The sequence below is a fragment of the Arthroderma uncinatum genome, assembly GCF_011692745.1.
Source record: "Arthroderma uncinatum strain CBS 119779 chromosome Unknown scaffold3, whole genome shotgun sequence".
In the NCBI taxonomy this organism is placed as follows: Eukaryota; Fungi; Ascomycota; class Eurotiomycetes; order Onygenales; family Arthrodermataceae; genus Arthroderma; species Arthroderma uncinatum.
The window spans coordinates 3,062,146-3,083,743 of NW_022983865.1; the positions used below are offsets into that span (position 1 = coordinate 3,062,146).

At 50.2% G+C, this 21,598-nt stretch overlaps 8 protein-coding genes across 8 annotated transcripts; 2 read left to right on the forward strand and 6 right to left on the reverse strand.

The window, feature by feature from the left end:
- Positions 1–2,355: 2,355 nt before the first annotated feature.
- On the reverse strand, positions 2,356–3,828 carry GIQ15_04676 (uncharacterized protein; the record flags this gene model as incomplete). Its single annotated transcript, XM_033552093.1, has 4 exons — positions 2,356–3,386; positions 3,442–3,458; positions 3,539–3,564; positions 3,628–3,828. The coding sequence occupies 4 exons, from the start codon at positions 3,826–3,828 to the stop codon at positions 2,356–2,358; spliced, it is 1,275 nt and encodes a 424-aa protein (XP_033405823.1).
- Positions 3,829–4,547: 719 nt separating this feature from the next.
- On the reverse strand, positions 4,548–7,409 carry GIQ15_04677 (cell cycle checkpoint protein RAD17; the record flags this gene model as incomplete). Its single annotated transcript, XM_033552094.1, has 2 exons — positions 4,548–6,383; positions 6,465–7,409. 2 exons carry the CDS (start codon positions 7,407–7,409, stop codon positions 4,548–4,550), a joined length of 2,781 nt encoding a protein of 926 aa, XP_033405824.1.
- A 329-nt stretch (positions 7,410–7,738) lies between these two features.
- On the reverse strand, positions 7,739–10,043 carry GIQ15_04678 (uncharacterized protein; the record flags this gene model as incomplete). The annotated part of the gene is made up of 3 exons (XM_033552095.1): positions 7,739–8,223; positions 8,283–9,723; positions 9,777–10,043. The coding sequence occupies 3 exons, from the start codon at positions 10,041–10,043 to the stop codon at positions 7,739–7,741; spliced, it is 2,193 nt and encodes a 730-aa protein (XP_033405825.1).
- A 1,167-nt stretch (positions 10,044–11,210) lies between these two features.
- On the reverse strand, positions 11,211–12,651 carry GIQ15_04679 (uncharacterized protein; the record flags this gene model as incomplete). The annotated part of the gene is made up of 2 exons (XM_033552096.1): positions 11,211–12,354; positions 12,413–12,651. 2 exons carry the CDS (start codon positions 12,649–12,651, stop codon positions 11,211–11,213), a joined length of 1,383 nt encoding a protein of 460 aa, XP_033405826.1.
- A 3,269-nt stretch (positions 12,652–15,920) lies between these two features.
- On the forward strand, positions 15,921–16,834 carry GIQ15_04680 (translation machinery-associated protein 22; the record flags this gene model as incomplete). The annotated part of the gene is made up of 3 exons (XM_033552097.1): positions 15,921–15,996; positions 16,240–16,305; positions 16,380–16,834. The coding sequence occupies 3 exons, from the start codon at positions 15,921–15,923 to the stop codon at positions 16,832–16,834; spliced, it is 597 nt and encodes a 198-aa protein (XP_033405827.1).
- Positions 16,835–17,357: 523 nt separating this feature from the next.
- Positions 17,358–18,737, reverse strand: GIQ15_04681 (uncharacterized protein; the record flags this gene model as incomplete). Its single annotated transcript, XM_033552098.1, has 1 exon — positions 17,358–18,737. The coding sequence occupies one exon, from the start codon at positions 18,735–18,737 to the stop codon at positions 17,358–17,360; it is 1,380 nt and encodes a 459-aa protein (XP_033405828.1).
- A 559-nt stretch (positions 18,738–19,296) lies between these two features.
- Positions 19,297–19,807, reverse strand: GIQ15_04682 (rRNA-processing protein CGR1; the record flags this gene model as incomplete). The annotated part of the gene is made up of 3 exons (XM_033552099.1): positions 19,297–19,437; positions 19,498–19,643; positions 19,702–19,807. 3 exons carry the CDS (start codon positions 19,805–19,807, stop codon positions 19,297–19,299), a joined length of 393 nt encoding a protein of 130 aa, XP_033405829.1.
- Positions 19,808–20,444: 637 nt separating this feature from the next.
- GIQ15_04683 (amino-acid transporter Arg-13) lies at positions 20,445–21,517 on the forward strand (the record flags this gene model as incomplete). Its single annotated transcript, XM_033552100.1, has 2 exons — positions 20,445–20,582; positions 20,636–21,517. 2 exons carry the CDS (start codon positions 20,445–20,447, stop codon positions 21,515–21,517), a joined length of 1,020 nt encoding a protein of 339 aa, XP_033405830.1.
- Positions 21,518–21,598: the final 81 nt, after the last annotated feature.

A 21,598-nucleotide genomic window follows, 5' to 3' on the forward strand; every position in this document is an offset into this window, starting at 1 on the left:
TGCATGTATCTTAGGTCTTCCGGTATGTGTGTCTCAGATACACGCAGCTGTCCATGAGACCTAAAGTGGGGAATGGCCTCGACTTATAGATAGCAATATTAAAACATAAAAATGGGCATCATGGGCGAAGTGAGAAATGTGAAAACACCATCGCGACTAACAGCAAAGCACTGCAAGTCACGAATACTTTGTTTCTATATTCCTCGCCTTCATGGACACCATTTATTAGTATAACTTGCACCTTATAAGCGGGAGGATAATTCGACTGGGGGATGAATGTCTCACCTTCTGTGGTGAATATCAGGCCTGCGACAACAAAACAGTTCAACGGGAGTCGAAATAATGCATACACCCCTGCTCGATGCTTATCCTGGACAAGAACACTTTTGAGTACACCCATGTTTGGGTAGTACATGCCAATGCTGAATTCGTAGACACAGAATGCCCAGAGAGTGGATAGTTTTGTTGGAAATAGCACAGCCCAAATTAAGCTAATACTCCCTATAGATAGGAGGAAGGCGAGCAAGTGGGAGGACCTGGATACGCTAAGATGGTTATGGTCTTCGATGGAAGATAAAGAATGCCGCGATGAAGACGATGAAGTATCGGATGAGGGCGACGGTATCATCAATTGGGAGGAAACCTGGGAGCCTAACATCATAGCCGTCATAAAGCTGGCGAAAATAACGCCGAATGGCGGACCATCGAGGGTATCGGCCTTGCTAGCTGAAATAATTGCGGGAGACCAAAAGACTACAAAAAGGTACATGGAACCTTCGGATACCATTGTAACGAGGCCGAGGGTCGTGATACGAGTGTCTTCAATGTCAATTGGTTAGTTGTATGCAAGTAGACGGTGACTGTTATATCAAGGTATCGCTTACCTTTGATTAGAGCAGCATACGGGGCTTGCTGTTCCGCTGTAGCCTCAGTGCTATGGTCGCCAGCATCACCGAGGTAATTCTCGTTCTAGAACATTTCAGGGGATGATTAGGTCTCCATCTTTATTGACACTCTAGGCAAACACATACCCATAATCCTGATATGAGCAAAAAGGCCAAGCCAAGGCAGATAGGGCTCGCAAGAAATGGCGCCCGTCTGGAATTTGTAAGCCAGACTAGATAATTGCTTAGCAGTCCAGATAAAACTGCAACCACGCTGTTTAGTACCGTCATCATCCCTAGTAGGTGGTTTAACTCTGTTGCCTCTTCTGGGGCTTTGGTGCGGTGGAATTCGGCAACCAGCCATGCCTCAAAGACGGTGAAAAGTAGCGTTGTTCCTATCCCCCCAAGGACTCGGCCAAGGAAAAGAATAAATATGTTTGACGATGACGCCGTCATGATACAGGATAGGCTGTATATCATGCAGAACGACTGGCATGCTTTTCGGCGACCATATCTATCGGCTAGTTTGCCCACGAATGAGGCGCCAAATGCCCCTGAGACAAACCCCGTAGAAAATAGGGTCGCGACAACATGATCAGGAAGTTGGAGAGTTTCCTTATATAGGGGAAAAAAGTATGGGCCCTGAAATAAACAAGTTCCATGATCAGTTTCCATGCAGATATAAGAGGCTGTCTTGATGAAAGTTGTCCCGAAATTTGAGCGGGAGGTGTTAGCCAACCTGCATCCAGTCTGAAGCCACAACTAGCACATAGACGGGGAGAAAAGCAAGCACGAGGCTGTTATTATTCGACTGGTTGTCATTTCGACGGCTGAATAGTTTGGATATATTGCTAGTGAAATTTCGAAGACCTGCCCTTCCCTCACTATCGTTGAGGCGGTACGATGCGAGCCCAAAATTGGCAAGTATCAAAGTGAATAGAGTCCCAGCATAGATATCCATAACGCACATCTTATATTCAAACGGATAGGAGTAAGCGCTCTGTTTACATGGTTCAAATATAACCCGTATTGGCCGATCAGACGGAAATAGTAATTGAAGAAAAATGGTATGGATATATATCTGAGCCCGACCAGCCGGTCTACAATGATAACCTTGACTTGTGGGTATAAGTAACTTCGATAAGAGTGCAAGGTGATTATCGTGATATAATCTAGCAGTTTGGATGTTGTTTTCTCGTTGCAAAACCCTGGAGGAAAGCAGCGGCACGTGATGACCTTGGGATTATGCTGCCCAGGTTCAATACGATATAAATGGAAGATATACAGCGATGTGCTCTCAAGGTTCAGCTCCCAAGGTTGATGTCAGAGTAACCGGCATAATGAGAACACGGAATCTGCGAGTGTGTAGAGGATAATGATATAACGGCCGCCTGAAACTCGTATACAAACAAACCAGAACGCTCTAAACGCCAGGAGAGCTTCTATCTAAGGGGTTCTAAGATTTATTCATTTATGCCTTTTTATCCTTTACTTGTTGCTGCCTCTTTAGTCTTGCCCCTTCATTGGCATATATCCCGCCTCCCAAAAACACCATAGTGGCGCCAGCAAGAACGCCCATGGTTAGGACGTTCCCAAAAAGATAAACGGAGAGAATCAGCGAAACTAATTTGCGAATGTTCAGCACAATAACCACGGTTAGTGAAGAGGTTTTTGCCAATAGGAGGTAGACGCCTCTGATACAGATGTACTGTGTCAACGCATTCAGGAGGAGGTAGGCGATTTTGATGGGGATCATTGAGAGGATTGGGTGTATTGACGGGTGGTTCGTGAGAAAGTGTATAAGCGGTAATACCGAGGTGATAAACTGCGTCGTATTTCCCGGAGGAGTAGACGTGGTTGCAGAAGTAGCTTGGATGAAGCTGGTGACAGACGGAGACGCCAATAAGGATTTTAACTGTGGCAGTAACTGCGGATACGAGGGAAGTAGGAATGGTATCGACAGAGCGTGTGAGTAGAACAAGCCTTCCCGCCAATTATCGCGGCCGTATTTCTGATATAGGCGATCAGCATATACGCCCTGAAATGCAGCGAGAACCATAGCTAAGCCAAGCATCGTAAACCCGGTTAGAGTCAGGACTGGAGAGGAAGATCCCTCGCCGGGGGTCAATCCAAGATCCAAAGGTTTTCCTTTCGCGCTTGCATCGGCAAAAGCTGCCGCGACCACCCCGATTGAAAGAATGGCAACTGAGACAATTTGCATGCGAGTATATGTCTTAGAGTTGTACAAATACCCTACAATCATTGAGGCAACAGGGCCCCCGCTTCGAATAATGATATGTAGAGGTACCGAAATTTCGAATATAAAGGCGGCATTGTTGAGTAGGTTTACCGACATGAAAAATGCAGTGTATATCGCCCATGACTTTAATGGGATGGCAGGCTTGGAGATGAAGAGAGATTTGACTCCGGCCGCGGGGGAAACAATAGTTGGGAAGGTAAGAGTGGCTATTATTACAAATTGCGCAAATGTAATAAGTGTCCCTATAGCATGTTAGTATATTCAATCTCCATCGAGGTCGTGCTTGCGGTGACTTACCGGAGTTAGGGTCATCTCTGGAATCCAAATATCAAGGTTAGCAGCCAAATACCACAGATATCGGTCCTAATGGCAGAATTTCGTAAAATCCACTCACTTTATTAGAGCCTCTAGGGAAAACACCTATGTCAAAAGTCAGCTTATAATCCAAGGCTGACAGATGCGCCTCAACAAGAATTCACCTACATTTGAGCAACACCCTCCGAATATCAGAGATGCGATGATCACGATATTCACCCAAGCAGGAACCGTGGACTGCGCAACTGCAGATGCCACACTGCTCAATTTATCATTGGTTACCACTTCGGGGCAACCTCCATTACTCAAGGAATGGCTTTCCATACCATCCGCACCCGGTACATCCGCTGAAGTGGCATCATCAAGCATGTTAGACTTTCCAAGGCCCGGCGAACGTGATATATTTTTGGCCCGATGCTTTGCCCGAGAAGAACCTCTTGGTTCTTCCATCCTGGCCATTGTCAAACTGAGCGGGACGATTGAACCTTGAAAACCTGGGTAAAGTTAGCATGCTAGACGGCTCAAGAACAAATCACGAGGAAGTACGAAGTGCTGAATACCTTTCGAGGCCAACAAGGTCCAGCCACAATGAAGTATCGATCCAGAATGGATCGCATTGAAGGCTGCCGCGTTCGCCATTTTGTTTTATCGCGAGCGCATTTTGCCGATAACCGGAGCGGAAAAACTAAATTACGTATGATCTTATCAGATCCTCGGATCTTTCCTTATCTCCGTCTTTATCTTGTTGATGGTAACCGCGATGGTAACAATGACGATATCTCTTCGTAGGATTCGCTGTTGATGGTGGTCCTCTATTGCTAGACGAATTGCATATTGTTGAAGAGATCTCTATTGTATTACTTGATGCTAGCTTTGACATATAAGAAGCTAAAAAGAATAGGCACTTTGACGAGACATTCCACTCAACAAAGTCATTAAGCGGCCAAGTCAAACGGATACCGCTAGCAAAACATTATGTTGGCATTTCATGTTTCCAAAACAGCTATATTAAAGTTATAGATGGTGGAATACGCTCCGCATACTGTGGGGTGCGTTGAATATAAATCACAATGGCCTCTCTTCGCCTGTTAATCATCCTCGATATCATCGTCACTCAAGACGAGTTTATCCACTGCCTCTTCAACAGTAGGCAGGGTTGAGGCGTTGGACGCCGTTAGCATCGGTTGTCGCATCCTATTCTTTCGAGGAGAATTGAAACTTGAGCCGTAAGATGCATCATCGCCGAGTTGGAAATCATCATCTTCAAGCTCTTGGCTTCGCCTTATCAGACCACTGAAGCGGGTTACTTTCTCTATATTTTTCCGCACGGAAGGGTCCTTGGATATTATTCTCATATAATGGAGACGTTCCAAGAGCATCTCATCCCTAGATACCATGCACCGTGGTGCAATATCGCTGTCTTGGTCGTTTTGCGACGACAAATCAGAAAACCCGGCGCGGTTCCTCCATGACTCAACCCCCTCCGTTCGTCGAGGCGCTGAATCCGGGACATTTAAGCTGGTAGCGGCAGCTGTCATCCGTCGCATCCAAAGGGAAACTAGTCCATCCACTTCTTCAGCTTGGCGCCACAGCCGTAGCGAGGAAGGATAGAACATCTTGTGTGCGTCGGGTCCGCGTCTGTTGATTGGGTAGGGGAGGGAGAAGAGAAGGCCGCGTGAGGCGACCTGGAAACTTATCTCGTCTTGACGTAGAATATCGATACCCGTTCCCCCGCCTTGGAAAGCGAGGCGAGCGGCTCCCAGTCCTCTAGCAGATTGCATATTCCTGCGATTTCCAATACCTAGAATATCCGCAGCTGACAGCTGCTCTGAGCAGTCGTCAAAACACTCAGTGAACAAATCACCGTGGCAGGATGGGGGGAAATTTTCATGTAGCGCAGAAAGAAACGTTTGGATATCGGTTCCGGTTTCGTTTATCAATTCGTCCACAGAAACCTGGGATACCAAACGATTGTGCTCTCGAAGATGCGAAAGGGGTTTCCCAACACCTGAACTTCCACGAGTAGATGCTAAAGAGTTCGCATCGTCCCGTTTGTTGTACATAATTTTACCAACGGCATGGAAAATGCCGAGACTGGCTTCCCTTTGCGTGACCATTTCAAGGGTTTCGATTTCCATAGCTGTAGGCGGAACGGCTGCTTTTCCCGATCGTTTCGGGCGGCCATTAATCGTGCCACTGAACCCTTCAAAGTCGCCGCCCCGAAGGCAGATAAACTCCAATGATGAAATTGCACTGCGGATGTCTCCCATCTCCGCGAATCTCTTCAACACTCCAGGCCCTGGGATACGCTTTCGTTGAGATATATGCGCTTCCTTCTTTAAGACGAGATCCAATGCCTTGGTGAGAAACGTTGGAGCAATTGGGTTAAATTCGATAATGCTAACGCCAGGATGGTTGGAAAGTTCTGGCCCCAGTAATCGATGGACTGTGAAATTATCCGATAAAGAGGCACCATCTCCCAATAGTGTCTCGGAGACAATGATAATAATTGGAGTACTCGATTCAGCATCGGGGCGAGATGCCATCCGAGTAGCTACTGAAGGCAATGCCGAGGCGGCATGACGCTGAAGCGCTGATCGAAACGCGACCAAGCCCGAGGACCCTGGGCTCAGGGATGAAGGGAATTCTTCAACAAGAATCACACGATTCCTAGCCGACCGTGTGGCTGCGCCGCCATTAGGCGCCGAAGAGGGTGGCTCATTGTCTAGATCCAAACAGCTATATTTCTCGCTTCGCCCAAGGAAGTCGTCAAATTGGGTCCCGGTCGATGTATATCCCTGAGCCGAGTATTCTGTTCCAGCAGAATTTCTCCATTCAACGACATCATATCCGAGGACTCTAGATAACAGGGAGACAGTGGTGGTCTTGCCGCTGCCAGCAGGTCCTTTCAAAACGAGGATGCGCTGCAATCGTCTGTGTTAGCATAATTGCTCGAGAATCAAGTAGGTAGCAACAAAGAGAAGGAAGATATCATGTCTACCTACGCGTCTACTTCGGCCAGAGAAAACCTCGTTCAGCCAATTCTGCACATCCGAGACCTTCCTCTTATGCACTGCGAGTTCGTCCAGGTTAGCTGGCGCAAACTGCTCCGCCCATGGTTTACCGGTCGCCTGTGTTGGCGCTGTAGATGACCCAAACGATCCAAACGAGGCGAAAGTAGACTGCGAGGAGGGCCCGAGATCGTTATTATCGGCGTGAAGTATGAATCTCTTCGCCGGCCGAGGTATCTTTTCCGGTTTAACCACGGAGGCGCCGCCCTTGGTTGCTGGCGGGCTCTTTTTCCGTCGATCCAACGTTGGATGCCCACGGAAACTTGTCAATGGAGCCTTATTGATCTTCTGCCGGGGCTGGGATAACATCTCGTCCAATGAATCGTCATCCTCAATCATGTCTTCCAGCATATCATTCTGAAGCTCCAGAAACATCTGCCTTTCCTTCTCCTTTTCTTTCTCCCTTTCCTTTTCCCGCCGTAGTCTGCTCCATCTCTCCTCCTCGGTAGCTGGTTGAAAGAAAGTCCGTAGTGATTTACTAGTGTGTTCAGCTTGCTCCTCCCCGGTATGCTTCTTGGTCTTTCGTTTCTTGTCAGGAGATGATGCGGGAGTCGTGCGCGCCGAAGGAATGGAGGGCGCCTTGCTCGGCGATCTAAGCACGCTGTTCAGCGTTCGCTTTGGGGGAGGCGGTCGAGCCTGCGTGGATAATCGCGTAGGTAGATTTGACGATAGCGACAGCTGTAGAGTTCCATTGTAATTTTTGCTGCCCGCCGTTTCAGCCGGTGTCACTCTTGAGTTTGCTAAAGGGCGTTTCTGGCTCGGTGTCCCCTGCGCCCGTGTCGTCGGTTTCCCTCTAACGGAGACTGGACTTTCGAGCTCGTCGTCTGAAGAGTGAACTATGAGTTTCCGTTGTCGCTTTCGTGGGGGTGGAGAGCCCATGGCGAGTGAAAGACGGTGGAATCAGAGGCTACATTCTTCGGCGGGAAGGACAATGCCTGAAGAATGGCGCTGCTGGATTATTCCTTGTAGAACATGGCTTGAAACGAATGGTTTTGCGTGGTTCGGGCTGTTCGAGTTGTTGTAGATGGACTGGATGTTACTTTTTGTAAGTCGCGATGCGATATTCGCTGTTTGCATGGTTTGCTCTAGCGTAGATTTACAACCAGGCGAAGAAGATAGTTACAGTAATACATCAGGAGAAAAGAAAGATAAGTACATGGGCACCGGCAAGAAAAAGGGTATATAGATTTCTTTCCTCTCCAACAAAATCAGCTGCCGCCAAAAATATCATAATAATAGTCTTCATCCAATCCCTCCCGACTAGGAACTTCGGGGCAGTCGCCCGTAAATGCGGCATCATCGAAGCGTACATTCAACAGCCTGATTTTCAGCCCATAGTTACTGATCAGGTTGATCAGTTTGTTTGTTTCGGCTGTTATGGGCTGCTGGTTGAGGATCATCAGTAGGCCATCCAGCCACTCTGATGCTATGCTGTGTGATTGGGGGTAGAGAGTAAGCAGGACAACTTCGCTCCGGCCTTCCTTGTCGTTTTGATTGTCAGCGGGCTTGCTGTCCGATCTACTAAGGCCCTGGGAGCTATGAGAGTGCGAGGAGGTTGATTTAGCGTGTCCGTGAATGGTGATTTTGGTTGATGAAGTTGAAGTATGGGGCAGGGTCTTGATCGTCGAGCCTGAGGAATCGTCCGTGGAGGCCGACACGTTAGACACAACGGAAGACACGGTGTTTAAATCGACTGTAATCATGTCGAATTAGCACGGACACTAGAAGGAAGGGAGAAGTAGTGGAACATACTCTTATTAGATAGGGAATCCAAATCGGGCTTGAAGTCGTCGCCCATGGATTCGAAATCCCCGTAGTGCAAGTGTCGTCGATTATGCGATAGCTGGACATACCTATAATGTCCGGGGGCAGCTCGCTTGTCCGACGTCCCGTTACTATCGTTCATCGCCTTAGAAGTCGACTCGGTACTCGGAAACCAAGCGCCCTGCAACAGACACCTAACACGCTGCTCCTTGACAAACTGCAATGCCTCGTGGTGAAGCTCTTCCCGAACCTGATGCAGATGTTGGCCCCATACATCCTCATACGTCAGCTCCAACAGCTCCATCTGAAGCTCTCTTAGTCGGTGATACTCGAAGTCGGCCATCTCCTCTTCAACCTCCAGCACGTCCTTGACACGCGAAGCTCCACCGATAACACTTTCAATCAATATCCGAACGAGTTCTACTATTTTGGAGAAGTCTTCTAGTTCGGCATCGGTGGATTTCCAGAGTCGGAAGAATGCGTGCAAACCAGCAACATGCAATCTCGGCCAGTGGAGGAGAATGGGCTTGAATAGCTTATCGAAATTAGTCTTGGATTCGAGAGCGAGGTAGCTTTTGGGATCATCGATCTCGGCCTTGTCGACTTCGAAATGCTCGTATAGAACGGAGGTCACTGCCAGTGAGGCGCGGGCAATTGGACATCGCTGCTCGGCTGGTCGGGTTGACTGCTCCAGAAGCATCTTCTGGAACTCATCTTGATATCTCCTGACATAATCCGTCAAATCCATCATACCCAAGAATCCCATCTCCTGGAACTCCCACTGTGGGCTCTCGGTCTCGAACCCCAGTCGGCGCCATTTCTGAGGGTGGTGCCTCCTGGACGATTTATGCGGGAGAGAGCCATCGCCGAGCCTGTCGTCGGCTGCGTCTGCACCCGACTCCTTGTCTAAGGCGGTCTCCTTCTCTGCTCGTTCAGGGTTACTGGCGAGGTGAATCCCCTTTAGCGCCCGCCGGTGCTCTGATCTTTCCAGCTCGACCGCAACCTCTCTCCATTTCCGTAGAAGCACCTTGGTAAGAGACTGGAACTCAATGAGAGGGTGGGCCAAGTCCTGCAACGCGCTTCCCTGCATAAGTACATATACAGCGCGTATAACTCCCAGGTCCTGTAATCGCTTGATAAAGTTGGGCCATTCTGTTTCACTCTGGTTCGAGATGGAGTCCCTCATCAGGGAATTAATGAGTTGTAGGGCATTGGCGCATAACGCATGATCGGCGGAAGAGAGCCTTCTCACCAGCATCTCTAGGAACTGCGGATGGATGGCAATGGCTGGTTTGAGGGCCTGGAAGCCAAACATTCCAGGGACAGATGCGCGGCCAGAGGTGTGAGGGTGGGACACAATTGAAACGAGTATAGACATGGCGCCTCGCAGGATATTAACAAGGGGATGCGTGACGATGAGTTTGACGATCTAGCAAGATATCAGCAAGTGAAAAAGGGGTGAGGGAGAGGAGGAGGACGAACTCGCTCGATCAGGTCTGTCGCTACAAACTCCCATCCCTTGTCGACTTCCAGCAACCTCGCGAAGGAAGTCAGACTGTATGCCAGCGTATTTCCCGAGGCCGTCATCGCAAGATGTTTCAACTTGGCCAGCCCTCCCTCTGAGATGAATATGTCCGCAAACGAGGGATCCCCTATATTCGACTGCAGCTTGAAGACAGCCATCTTCCGGACCGCATCTTCATCGCTGCCCAATCGCTCCACGAGCTCGGAGACGTTGACGTTCTCCATGTGTACGTACTTCAACTCGCCAGGGGGTACCTCTCCAGGAGGTATGTAAATATGTAACCTGCGTGTCTCGAGGACGAGGGATCGAGGAATTGAACCGACGAATTGACGAATCGACGAATTGGGCGCAATTGGGATCTCGACAGTCGCAAACAGCGCACCACCGACTCTGCTGGACGGTTACAGTCGCCGGTCGGCCTGCAGGGAGGGAGATCGATCGCGCCGGGCTAGCTGCAGGCGACGCTCGAGGGGTGTATACGGGGTAGATAGGTACTCTGTCGAAAGGGACGCGGGATATTTAAATAACGGCCAGACAGCCACGGAGGAGAGCCTGGAGGGAGGACGGGGCGGGCTATGTCGCACCTCCTAGCGCTGCGGTGGCTCAACTGCAATTGCGTAGCGAGGGCCTGAGCAATTTCATTTTCGCGATCTCCCCCTTTACATTAATTGGCGTTTCCCCGAGTCTTTGATTCCCTGCTCGATTCCCCTGTATCTCCACGTCACATGATCGATCTTCTACATACATCTACATCTACATCTATATCTACATCTATATGTATAATATCTATATGTATAATATCTATATGTATAATACGGAGTATACGGAGTATAGTTATGTAGATAGCTACTTGTGTGAGCTAGAACTACGGAGGAATATGGATATGTAAAGATGTATTAATACTAGATTTAATAACAAGCGGAAGCGCCTTCGTTAATCGTAACTTCATAGATCTATAAAGCACTTTTGTAGCCTAAACTTCACTATGATACTCTGTTCGTCGTATCTCGGAGCGTTGTGTATGGCCATGCTTGACGTCCGGTCCATGCCGGCGTCAGGAATAGGCTGCTCGATCTCTGAAAGAGCGATGCTGGCCATGTCAAGCAGTAAGAATGTGCCACTAATTCGTTCGACAGCCAAGCGGCTGCGTGTCGATTTGGTCTATACTCTTAGGAGTAGCGGAGCCTCAACTTTTGATGATAATAGTGCTGTAAACGTAGGGACGTTGACGTAATATCAAATAGACAGTCTGTAGTGTAGAAGTGTCTGAGTATTTAGGGCCCATGTTGACTGGCGCGGAGTTGTCGCCGTAGTTTCGCAGTGACCTGGTCCATCCTGGAGGGATAAGGATATGTTAGATTCAAATGTGCCCTCGCACACGTGTCGGCTAGTCAGCCGCGCCAGCCAACATTCCATATAACATGCGCGATATCTCTGGCCGTGTTGACGGTGTCGATGACCCTATCAATCACGCCACGGCTGGCATTTCTGCCGTTCTCGTCAGGCCACTCATACTCCCCGTCAGAACTGTTGTCGCCATATCCAAACGGCATGAACACGCCAGAGGAGGAGAAAGACTTCCCCTGCTCGCTCGTGCTTTGCGAAGTAGTCGGTTTGGCCTTTGCGTTGCCGAACCACTGGCTGCTGAGGGATGGAGAGGAAGCAGACGAGGTCGGTCTAACCGGCTTGGGTTGCTGGACCTTCCAGTCGGTGTCCCAGCCTGTGTTCCAATCTTCGTCGAGGCCGTACTCTTCATCTAGGAAGAAGTCGCCGTGGGAGATTGTTTTGGCGGCATGATGGCTGGATGGACGCAGGGTTTCGGCAGATGAGGAGCGAGACAGGGTAGGTCGTACGGGCCGCGGGGTGGTGGCCTCTTGCTGGGGTTCGGGGGTATCAGGTCGGTATTTTAGAGTGGTGGACGGCAGATGTGCGATGATCCTGCTGTCACTACTGAAACTGCTTCGTGGCGTGCTCTGGGAGCTGAGGGGCGGTCTGTCCTGGTAGTGTCTCGTCATCATCACGCCGTCGTCAGACGCTTCATCGTCTTCGAGTACGCCACAGTCGTGAACGGGGTGGTAGTAGCCGTAGTATTCTCCGTCAAACGCCTCGTCGTCGTCTTCCACCGCCACGCACTGCGCTACCTCGTTGCTGAAGCTGATGTGTCGTTTATCGGGGAGGTTGCTGTTGTTTTCCGGGAAGAACATGTTTGCCACAGCACTGTCCGAGCTGACTCCGAGCGACTTTTCGACATCCTGACGGGACACCGGGTAGTCGGAGAGATATCTTCCATCTGAGCCGTCCTGGGCCTTGATCAGGGCGTTGGCAAGCCGTAGAAAGGTGTGTGTAGAGTGTGGTCGTTGTAGTATGGACTGTGAGATGGTCCGCTTCTTCAGGATCGGTTTTTTATCGATAAGGGAGGAGTTCGAGGTAGCTGGAGACGAAGGAGTCGGAGACGAGGTACTTGACCGGTCATCGAGGTCGTCTCCTTGTACTTGTAGTGGCCCGTAGAGCCAAGTGACATCTATATCCTTTTGCCTAGTTGATAAACATCAGTATTGTCTACTCCGTATATAACAGTATATATATAACCGACCAGTTCAGAGCTTCTGCAGGAAACGATCCCAGATCGAAGCGAATCCTTGCCCAGGAACGCCATGCAGCATTCTCCAGTCTGTGTCCACTCTCGTACTCGTCCCTTTTGGCCGAGATATACCTCCACGAGCTGCAGACGTCCTCCTCCCGCCAGGAATGAGACAGATAGTCGACATGTCTCGAGGGTTCTCGTTCTATCGAGCCGTCGTCACCGGCCCTAGCCCTGCACTCCATGTCCATGTCCGCACACAAACACAACTAGCTGTGAGAAATATGATGAGCCGAGCAGTGAGGGAAAGCCGAGTAATCAGCTCGTTGCCAGTGGCATCGAGGGCCGACTGCGAGAGTGTCTCTGCGAGCGTCCGGTATATGGGGCGGGAAGTGAGAGATTGGAGGAGTCGGTGGAGGAGAGTGCGATAAAGAGAGCTGCGGGACGGCGGGTAGGTGGGAAGTATATGAACCACAGAGCAGCTGGAAGAGCCGGAGCAGCGCAAGATGTAAGCCGCAGCATCTACCAGGAAACCAATTGAAGCGTCATCAGTAACTTGTCGGTGGGTAGGGCGGGCTATGGGCTTATGGGCTATAAGATTAGCGATGGCCAGGTTTGGCTGTGGAAGCGCAAAATCTAATCGCGGCCCATCCATGCAAGTCGCAAAAGGCAAAGTGAATGCAAAAGCAAAAGAAAAAAAAGGGAAAAGAGGGTAAAAAAAGAATATCGGAGACACGAAGAGGTGCCAGCAGTCTAGAACAGCCCTGGTTTGCCTCCAAAGTCCACTTGCCGGTACATGGATGAGCTGTTCCCTGGTCTATATCGACGGCTTCTACCACAGCAGATATACAAGATATACAGGATACGGCGACGACGGAGGTATCAGGCAGTGTGTCAGAGGCAAGACAGAGATTTATCGGTTCCACTGGCCCGTATTCCGCCATCTTATCGGCTTCTCTTATCCGCCAGCTCGTCTATAAATTGTTTTATCACAGCTACATACACATTGATATCGACTCTGTAGGTTCCGCTTATCGCGGAGTGGGCCATCCAGACCGTCTCCCTGTCTCTCCCTATCGTCTCTGGTCCCTCTCTCTTCCCTGCGTCAGGATGAGAAGGATGAACAGATCAAGGAAGACGTCCGGGTGTGCCTTGACCTCCGGGAAGCCTCCAATATCCCTGCGCTTCAGAGTCTTCTGGGCTCCACCGCACGAAGAATAACGAAGGCAAAGGACGCCCATGAAGTCCAGTAAAGCCCAGTAAAGCCCAGTAGAGCCCAGTAGAGCCCAGTAGAGCCCTGGAGATGGCCAGGAGTCGCCCGCCTGTCGCCACGATGAAGCGGACTAGAGATGCCTAGCCCGCCTTATACATGTCCTATACATATCATGGCCACGGCCCCGCCCCGCGCTTGACGCAGTTTCAAAGACATCTCCGAGTCATCCATCGCCAGCTCCGAAAGGCCGCAAAAACCAAGAAAGGTCGAGACAACGAGGGGGAGCCTGGCAAGGTTGCGAGATATCGACAACCACAGCCTCACTCCACGTGTGGTGAGATCGATGTTGTGCGGTTTGAGTATAAAATTCATGAATACCGCGGGCACAGCATCATCAAGCTTTCGAGGTGAAGTTGGAAACTCGGTATTTGCTTTTCCCTCCCAGTGTCGCGGTGCAACCTCTATCGGCCGTGCAGGCCGTGTGTTGTGCATCATCTTGTACTCGGTACCACAGCACCTGTACCTTGAGCCGCCAGGAATGAGGGAGGTTCGGGATATGGTTGGCGTCTATAGGCTCGTCGCTTGCGACTCGATCTCCTGCTTGTCTTAGATGTGGAATCGAGATTGATATCGAACTCTCAGGAGAATTTGGGATTTTCTTGTTATCGGGCCATTTCCCATGCAGCAGCAAACCTGCCGCTTCGCTTCTCCGGAATACTCCGCCAGGCGGGATGGAATGGCCTATCTACGACTGCCTCTCCCCAAGGAACTGCGGGGAATTATGATACGAACTATGGTGTCACCATCCACAGCGCCTGGTACTTGCTGATGATCGACCGTCTAGCTGCTCAAACGTCGAGCTTATGCCTATGTATAGATGACAGTGGGAGCTCGGTACTTTTCATGTCAACCGCATCCCTGCACCGCTAAACGAGGGGCAGGAGGGAGGGGCATAGGGAGACTTGCACTGTACATGTACACTTATCCCTCATCCTACGGCAAGATAAAAGTCGAGAATATCCCGCGGGCAACCTGTAAATCTAGGCCAGCATACGTATGCCGGAACCAGTTAGCATTGCAAGGCCGATACGAACGAGACCTGGGCAGGTTTATCTTCCTTGATGTGTTGCAATTTCATCCCTAGGCCAGTTGTCGAGGCATGCCGTCGAGCCGCTGGTGGTCGGCAATGGGAAGGAATCAGCACAATGCATGTAATTTGCAAGTATCCATGAGTCTTAACGGCCATGCATATATCCGATCCATGTCAGGGTTGTATAATTCGCTGGTCGTAGTCAGGCAGTTCAATTGTGCAGATACATCATCTAGAGCTATCATTCGTGTATGCGTTGATAACACAGCTGACACCGTGTAGATAAGAATCGTGCAGGTTAGAACTGTGTAGGTTAGAACCTCGAGGGGGGGTTTCGATATCGACAGGGGTGCTATAGGAACAACGGCCTGGAAAATCAGGTCGTAACCCTAGAAACCTCTTCACCCAGGATGTTTATTGAGGATAGTTTCTCCTATCTTGTCGGTGTAAGTATAGATACTCGCACGCCTGGTGTCGCTTGACGGTCTCTCTGGGGATGATTTAAGCGACATCCTCGGCATTCCGCCTATGAGTTGAGTAGAGATACGCAGTAGTTACCGCGGAGACCTTGGGAGCTCTCGAAAACACGGCTACATAGTTCCAAGACCAGGGCCAGGCCAGCTAGATGGCATGATTCTATCCATGTAGTCGCAATATATATACCGAGCTCATGTAACTAGCGATGACTTCAGTCCTCCTCCATTGGCGTCTCGTAGAGTAATCTCGGTTCGTTCGGCAGATAGTACTTACAGCGAGACTTGAACCAGGGCCACTCAAATGTCGAATTATCCTTTGCCAGTGCTCTCTGCGAGAGATAGACCGAAAGACAAGTCCACGTCGTCATGCGATCTAAACAAAGGATATTAAACGGTTTGAGGCGCCGGAGATCGCCTGGTCAGATAAGCCCATACCTCGATAGGCCTGGCGGGATACCACCCTATGCCGGCTCGCCGCACGACGGCTGCTACCCTGCGTCATCGCGCAAAGAGACCCAAGGATGAGCAGAAAGTCATCCTCTTCCCACTGTTGAAGAAGAAGAAAGACGTTCATCTTTGGGATCTACCTTCCTTTTACATCCGGCCTTAGGTAAGCATCTTAGATAAGCATAAATTATTACATAAGCTGGTCTATCTTGTTCCTGGACGACGCAGAAAGTAGAAGCACGAAGCCACCGAGATCAACTGCGCCCTTTATACACCGAATATAAAGGCTGAATCATGGCAGACACTGATAATGGAGACTCGCACGCTGCCCCTGCCGAGCCTCAGGCCCGCCATATAGTTTACTGTGGAGGTAGGCCCTGGATCTAGCTGCAGATTTACCCCTCCAAAACTGATAGTGGGATGAAGGATGCTAACATGTCAGATGGCTCTATACAGTGTGCTCTCTTCCTCCAGAGGTATGGAATACCATCCGATAAGGAAGATTTGTTCATATACCGCTATATATGTTCCGCTTCACACTATCTAAAGCTTCAGGGGACTCGCGTGACTGACTAGGACGCCATGATCTAGTACTGTGAATTTGGCGGCACAGCAAAGAAATGCGAAGAATGGCTAGAGAAATCACACCCCCAGCTTTACGAGACACTATACTCTGACGGTACTAACCCCCCATGCTCACCGCCTGTTCCTCCTTCTCTACATATATCTATATCAAGGTTTAACGATGGTCAGAAACGATCGCCGCAAACCTCTCCACCCTGTCCGTAGCAGCTCGCGAACGCGCAGCCAAAGACGCAGCCAAAAAGGAAGCTAAAGCCGCCCAAGCTGAGACCCGTGAACATGAGAAGAAAGCTGCGTCGAAGATCCTTATTCGACGTGTGGAGAGGAACAAGCGGAAGTTCGTCACCGTGATATCAGGACTAGAGGCACATGGGCTGGATAACAAGAAGGTAGCAAAGGGGCTAGGCAAGAAGTTTGCTACTGGCAGTTCGGTAACGAAGGCTACTGGCGCTGCCGCCGCGACAGGTACGAACGAGGAGATCACAGTGCAAGGAGACGTGAGCGAGGAGGTGATGGAGTGGTTGTTGGAAAACTACGGGGACGTGCCGGAGGATAACTTTGAGCTGGTAGAGGATAAGAAGAAGAAATCTGGAGCTGCCGCTGGTGCGCCGGGTGCTGCTGCTTGAGCGAAGAGGGTGAGGCAGCTCGTTTCAGTGATGATATTCTGGATATTTGCTGCCCGGGTTTTACGCTTGGATGGTGTGCTTTGGGAATGCGCGTCTTTGGTTTCTGCATATGAACGGTCACGACATATTATGGTTGAGGGTTTTTGCCGTGTGATAAAAACGGCTTCATACAACTTACAGTATAAGTATATCTACGTGTAGATAAATATCCGATAATTATGCTGCATAAATGAACAGCAAATTCGATCTCATTAGATTGCAAATGGGGTATCATATACAGATGTAAAATACATAAAAACGCCAGGTTATTTCAACCAATATCCTCCAACTCCGTGCTGTCTACCGTGAAGTATCAGTGTAGCCGTAACCTCTTAACCCATCAGGACGCCATTCCATGCAAGTCTACCCAATTCGTTCAATGGTAGAATGGGATGTCCAACTCAGCCCTGATTCTGGTAAGGTGATGATTCGAACTTGGTATTGAGATGTGTGAGCAGACATGTTGCAAACAAGGGATGCGAATTCAGAGCTCGTCGATGATCCGCTGCAAAGGCTCCTCCAAGCCAGCTGCCTCAATGGTAGTAGATCTGGATGCTGTATGGTCGACAGCTTTAGTTGCAATCTCAACAGCGGCCTCTGTACCAGGAGAAGACTTCAAGCAGCTCCAGTCCGGCGAGACACCCTGCGAACACACTTCAGCATCCGCCCCTCCCGGAACAGCAGCCACTGCAGTCGTCTTGGAACGGAAAATATCAAACACAGGCTCCGGATGCCACCAGCCCATGATCTTCATGCCCACCCAAGCAACGAACATCAGAATAACCGCCGCAGCCAACATCCTCAGACGCCGCGTGATCTTAGCCTGCCATTCATCCTCCTCGCGGTCCCAGGCCATGATTCTCCCACGCGCAGTTTCCAATCTCTTATCCAGCACTGCCGCCTCCTTCCTGGCAGCTATAATTCGTGCCTCCAAGGCGTCGATGCCCTTTATCTGACGGCTGAAGTTGTCGAATTTCATAATCTGTGCCTTGGCTTCGCGCAGCATGGCGGAGGAGCGGACATCGAAATCTCTATGACGTTCAACAGTGCGATTGGTGATCACTTGGACGGAGCGGATGGAGGTACGGATGTCAGCTGCGTTGTCGAGAAGGTTGTAGCATGCCTTGTCGAGACGTTGGGAGAAGGAAGCCGACTGATCTGTAATATCTCCGAGAGCATCGGAATTTGCTCTACTCATATATATATTAGTAAATTGAAGCACCATTGACCAGATATAAACGTACTGTTCCTCCTTGAGTCTCTTCTCGCGTAACTCCTCGAGATCGGCCTTCTTGAGGACCTCTTCCTTTTTAACAAACGGAAACCGACCAGCCAGCTCTTCCCTCGCCTCCTTCGCCTCTCTCAGTCGACGGGCTTCCTCTTCTCGCTCCCTCTCTCTCGCCCTCGCCTTCTCCTCGGCTTCCGCAGCAGCCGCGCGAGCTCTCTTCTTACCCAGCTGGAACGGCATCTCCGTCACATGCTCTATAGGGAAACTCTGGGTTCGAGCGTGTTTCTCGTCGCGCTCATGCCGCGATTTATGGTGCTTATGGTGTTTCCGGCGCAGTATATCGCGTTTCTCGACGTCGGAGGACTTGTCTTCCGGCTGGCTGGAGAAGGAGAACAGCGTCGGGTCTGGCACGCTTGCCTGGTGAGGGATGTAGAGGTTGTTATGGAGAGAAGGATAGTGTCTGCCATGGAGAGGAGAGCGGCGGACGGTGCCTGTACCTGTTGCTGTAGCTGTTGCTATCGCCGCGCTGGGTGAAGCTGTTTGCATCTCGGTGTTTTCATCGGCGACGCCTGCAGCACTTTGTTGTGCGGCAGGCACCACTAAAGGGGGTATCTTGAGGTTCTCTGCCTTGTCCATCTTTGGCTTCTCTCAATATCTGGCTGCTTAGTGAAGGGATGCACTCCACAGTGCAGTCGCGGTTTAGGAGCTGGGGTTGCAGGATGGTTGTTGGCTGACGTTTTTGCTATCGACAAGGGTTTGTTTTTCTACGTACGTCATCCCTGAGCTCTGCAGCAAATAGTCTTCTAGGCTCAAGCTTACATAGATACTGTAGCTTACTCTGTATATAGATACTGTGAAGGCTACATTTAGTCTATTCATTGATTGATGCTCTACTATGTGCTGTTCTGTCTACAAGTGCTGTTAGTCTTGATCAATGGAACAACCTCAAAGATGTTTCACTGTATTCAGCCATGTGGGGTGGTTTCAACGGCCTCTCCCTGGGATAAAGGAGTCTTAGGCAGGTCAATATATGGCCGGTGTCTGGAGCCTTCAGCCCACTCGTTGATTCACCCGTAGTGCAGTCTTATTTTCATAAAGATCCCTTTCGAAATCTGCCCAAAGTCGACTTTTAAAAATCCATCATAAGCTCCGTACTCCAGCGCATGCAAGTAAACCCGTATAATAGTGAATCCATCTAAGAATTGAGCAGCTTATTCCTCTTCTCGCGCTTCCTCAACCGCTCGACTCGTTTCTTGTGCATTTTCTCTGCCAGTTTCTCGTATCGCTGTTTCTCTTCCTTGGCTGCTCTCCGGTCCTTGATCGCTTGTATACGGGCCTAGTCGAGACATGCATTAGATGGATGTAGAGTATGCAGCGAGCCAGATGAAGGACTGACCTGTCGTATGGACTCCTTTTCATCCTTCATCTCCTTCTCTTTCTCCTTCATGACGGCCATCGCTTTTCGCTCCTCGAGTCGTTTTGCGTATGAGGTCTGTCCGGCAGTAGGCCTGAAGGCAGTCTTGGGCGCATGCCAGTTTTTACCTAGACGAGGTCAGAGAATTGAGCAGAGAGAGCAAGGGCATTGCGAGGAGGAGGTTACCATTTTTCCGCATTCCCTTTGGCTGTCCTGACGTGGAAGAAGCGGGAGCAGGGACGGTGGGCGTCTCCGAGGGCGTCTCAACGGACTTCTGCATGTCTTCTGCCATCTTTCCTTCTCCTTCTTTTCTGCTTCTCCTTCTTCTGTTCTTTACTGTTCTTCTCTTCTCTGCTGTTTCTTTCTTTCTTTCCGAGAAAAGTTACCCAAAGAGGACTAGCGTATCATCTTATCTTTTTGATCAGATAAGCGGATCTAAGTGGGGCCGAAGTCCGAGATGTCCCACTTTTATCTATGACTAAGCAAGAAACTTCTCTTGGCCCAAAAAGGAAAAAAAAAAGAAACGAAAGGGACGAAGAAAAGGACGAAGATAGAGAGAACGAGAAAACAAAAACCAGACGAGATGGACGAAGCTTGACCTCAGCACGCAAAGCCGTTTATATCTGACACCCGCTGTCTGCATATCTCGTTTCTTCGTCGTTGGCGTCATTCTCAGCCGCCTACCGTCTATTTATAAGTCAACCTACCCACATCGCATCAGCTTTAAATTTGGTTAAAGTCCGTTCCACCGTATAGTTACAAGCACCAGTGTTGGCATGCAGTTCTCGTGGGAATAATGTTTCGCTTCACCGGAGACAGTCCTTCTGTGATGTCCCTCCGATAGCGGCTTATCCAGCAACTACATCTGATCCTCTCCTCCGCCGGTGTTCAGCCCCTAAACCACCCAACCGCCTGCATCGGTCACCGCCATGGCCATGGATGGAGATACGCTCTCAGCGGTGAAGCAGCAGCCGACCATCCATGCGATGAACGTCGAGCTCTCCGACCTGCCTGTGAGGGCTCAACATCATGGCATCGATGCGGCCAAGGACATCGTCTTCGGCTCTGTAAGCTCGTAACACCACCTACAATTGCAAAGCTCTCAGCTAACCACTCTCAGATCGCCGGAATGGTCGGAAAATGCATCGAATACCCCTTCGACACCGTCAAAGTACGCCTACAGTCCCAGCCTGACGGCGTCCCCCTCCGCTACAATGGCCCAATCGATTGTTTCCGCCAGTCCCTCCGTCAAGAAGGCATACATGGTCTATACCGCGGCATCAGCGCTCCCCTTCTCGGTGCTGCGATCGAAAACAGCTCTCTCTTCTTCAGCTACCGTCTCACACAAAACCTGGCACGGAAATACATCTACGGTGGCCAGGAGAATCTTCCCTACACCGGTTTGCTAGCTTGCGGTGCTGCATCTGGCTCATTCACTTCCATACTCCTCACGCCCGTCGAGCTGGTTAAATGCAAAATGCAAGTTCCCAGCGGCGAGCACGCAAAAACACTCCGACCACTGGCTATCGTCTCGGCTGTGTTTCGAACGCATGGGCTTCTGGGTCTCTGGCGCGGCCAGCTAGGCACCTTGATACGTGAAACGGGCGGTTCTGCATCGTGGTTCGGTGGTTATGAAGGTGTCTCTGCGATGTTTCGGCATTATAATTCTCCGCCGCAAGGGAAACTGGGGAGTAACGATGAGCAGCCGAATCTACCGGTATATCAGCAGATGATCGCCGGAGCGACGGCCGGTGTCCTCTATAACTTCATCTTCTACCCAGCCGACACCATCAAGTCGCGGATTCAGACAGAGGATATCGCCGCGCATTCGGCCAAGGGTGGTACGAAGATGCCTTCCTTTTGGTCCGTGGGGAAAACTCTCTGGAAGCAGCACGGGCTAGCTGGGCTGTATCGTGGGTGTGGCATAACAGTTGCTCGATCAGCGCCCAGCTCTGCCTTTATATTCGTTATATACGAGGGACTAAAGTCGCATTTCCAGTAGTCCGCGATCTTATTTTCTTGCTTATTATTCTTTTCTTACCCCGCCATCTTGGATCTGCGGTATACATACATCGACTTGCAT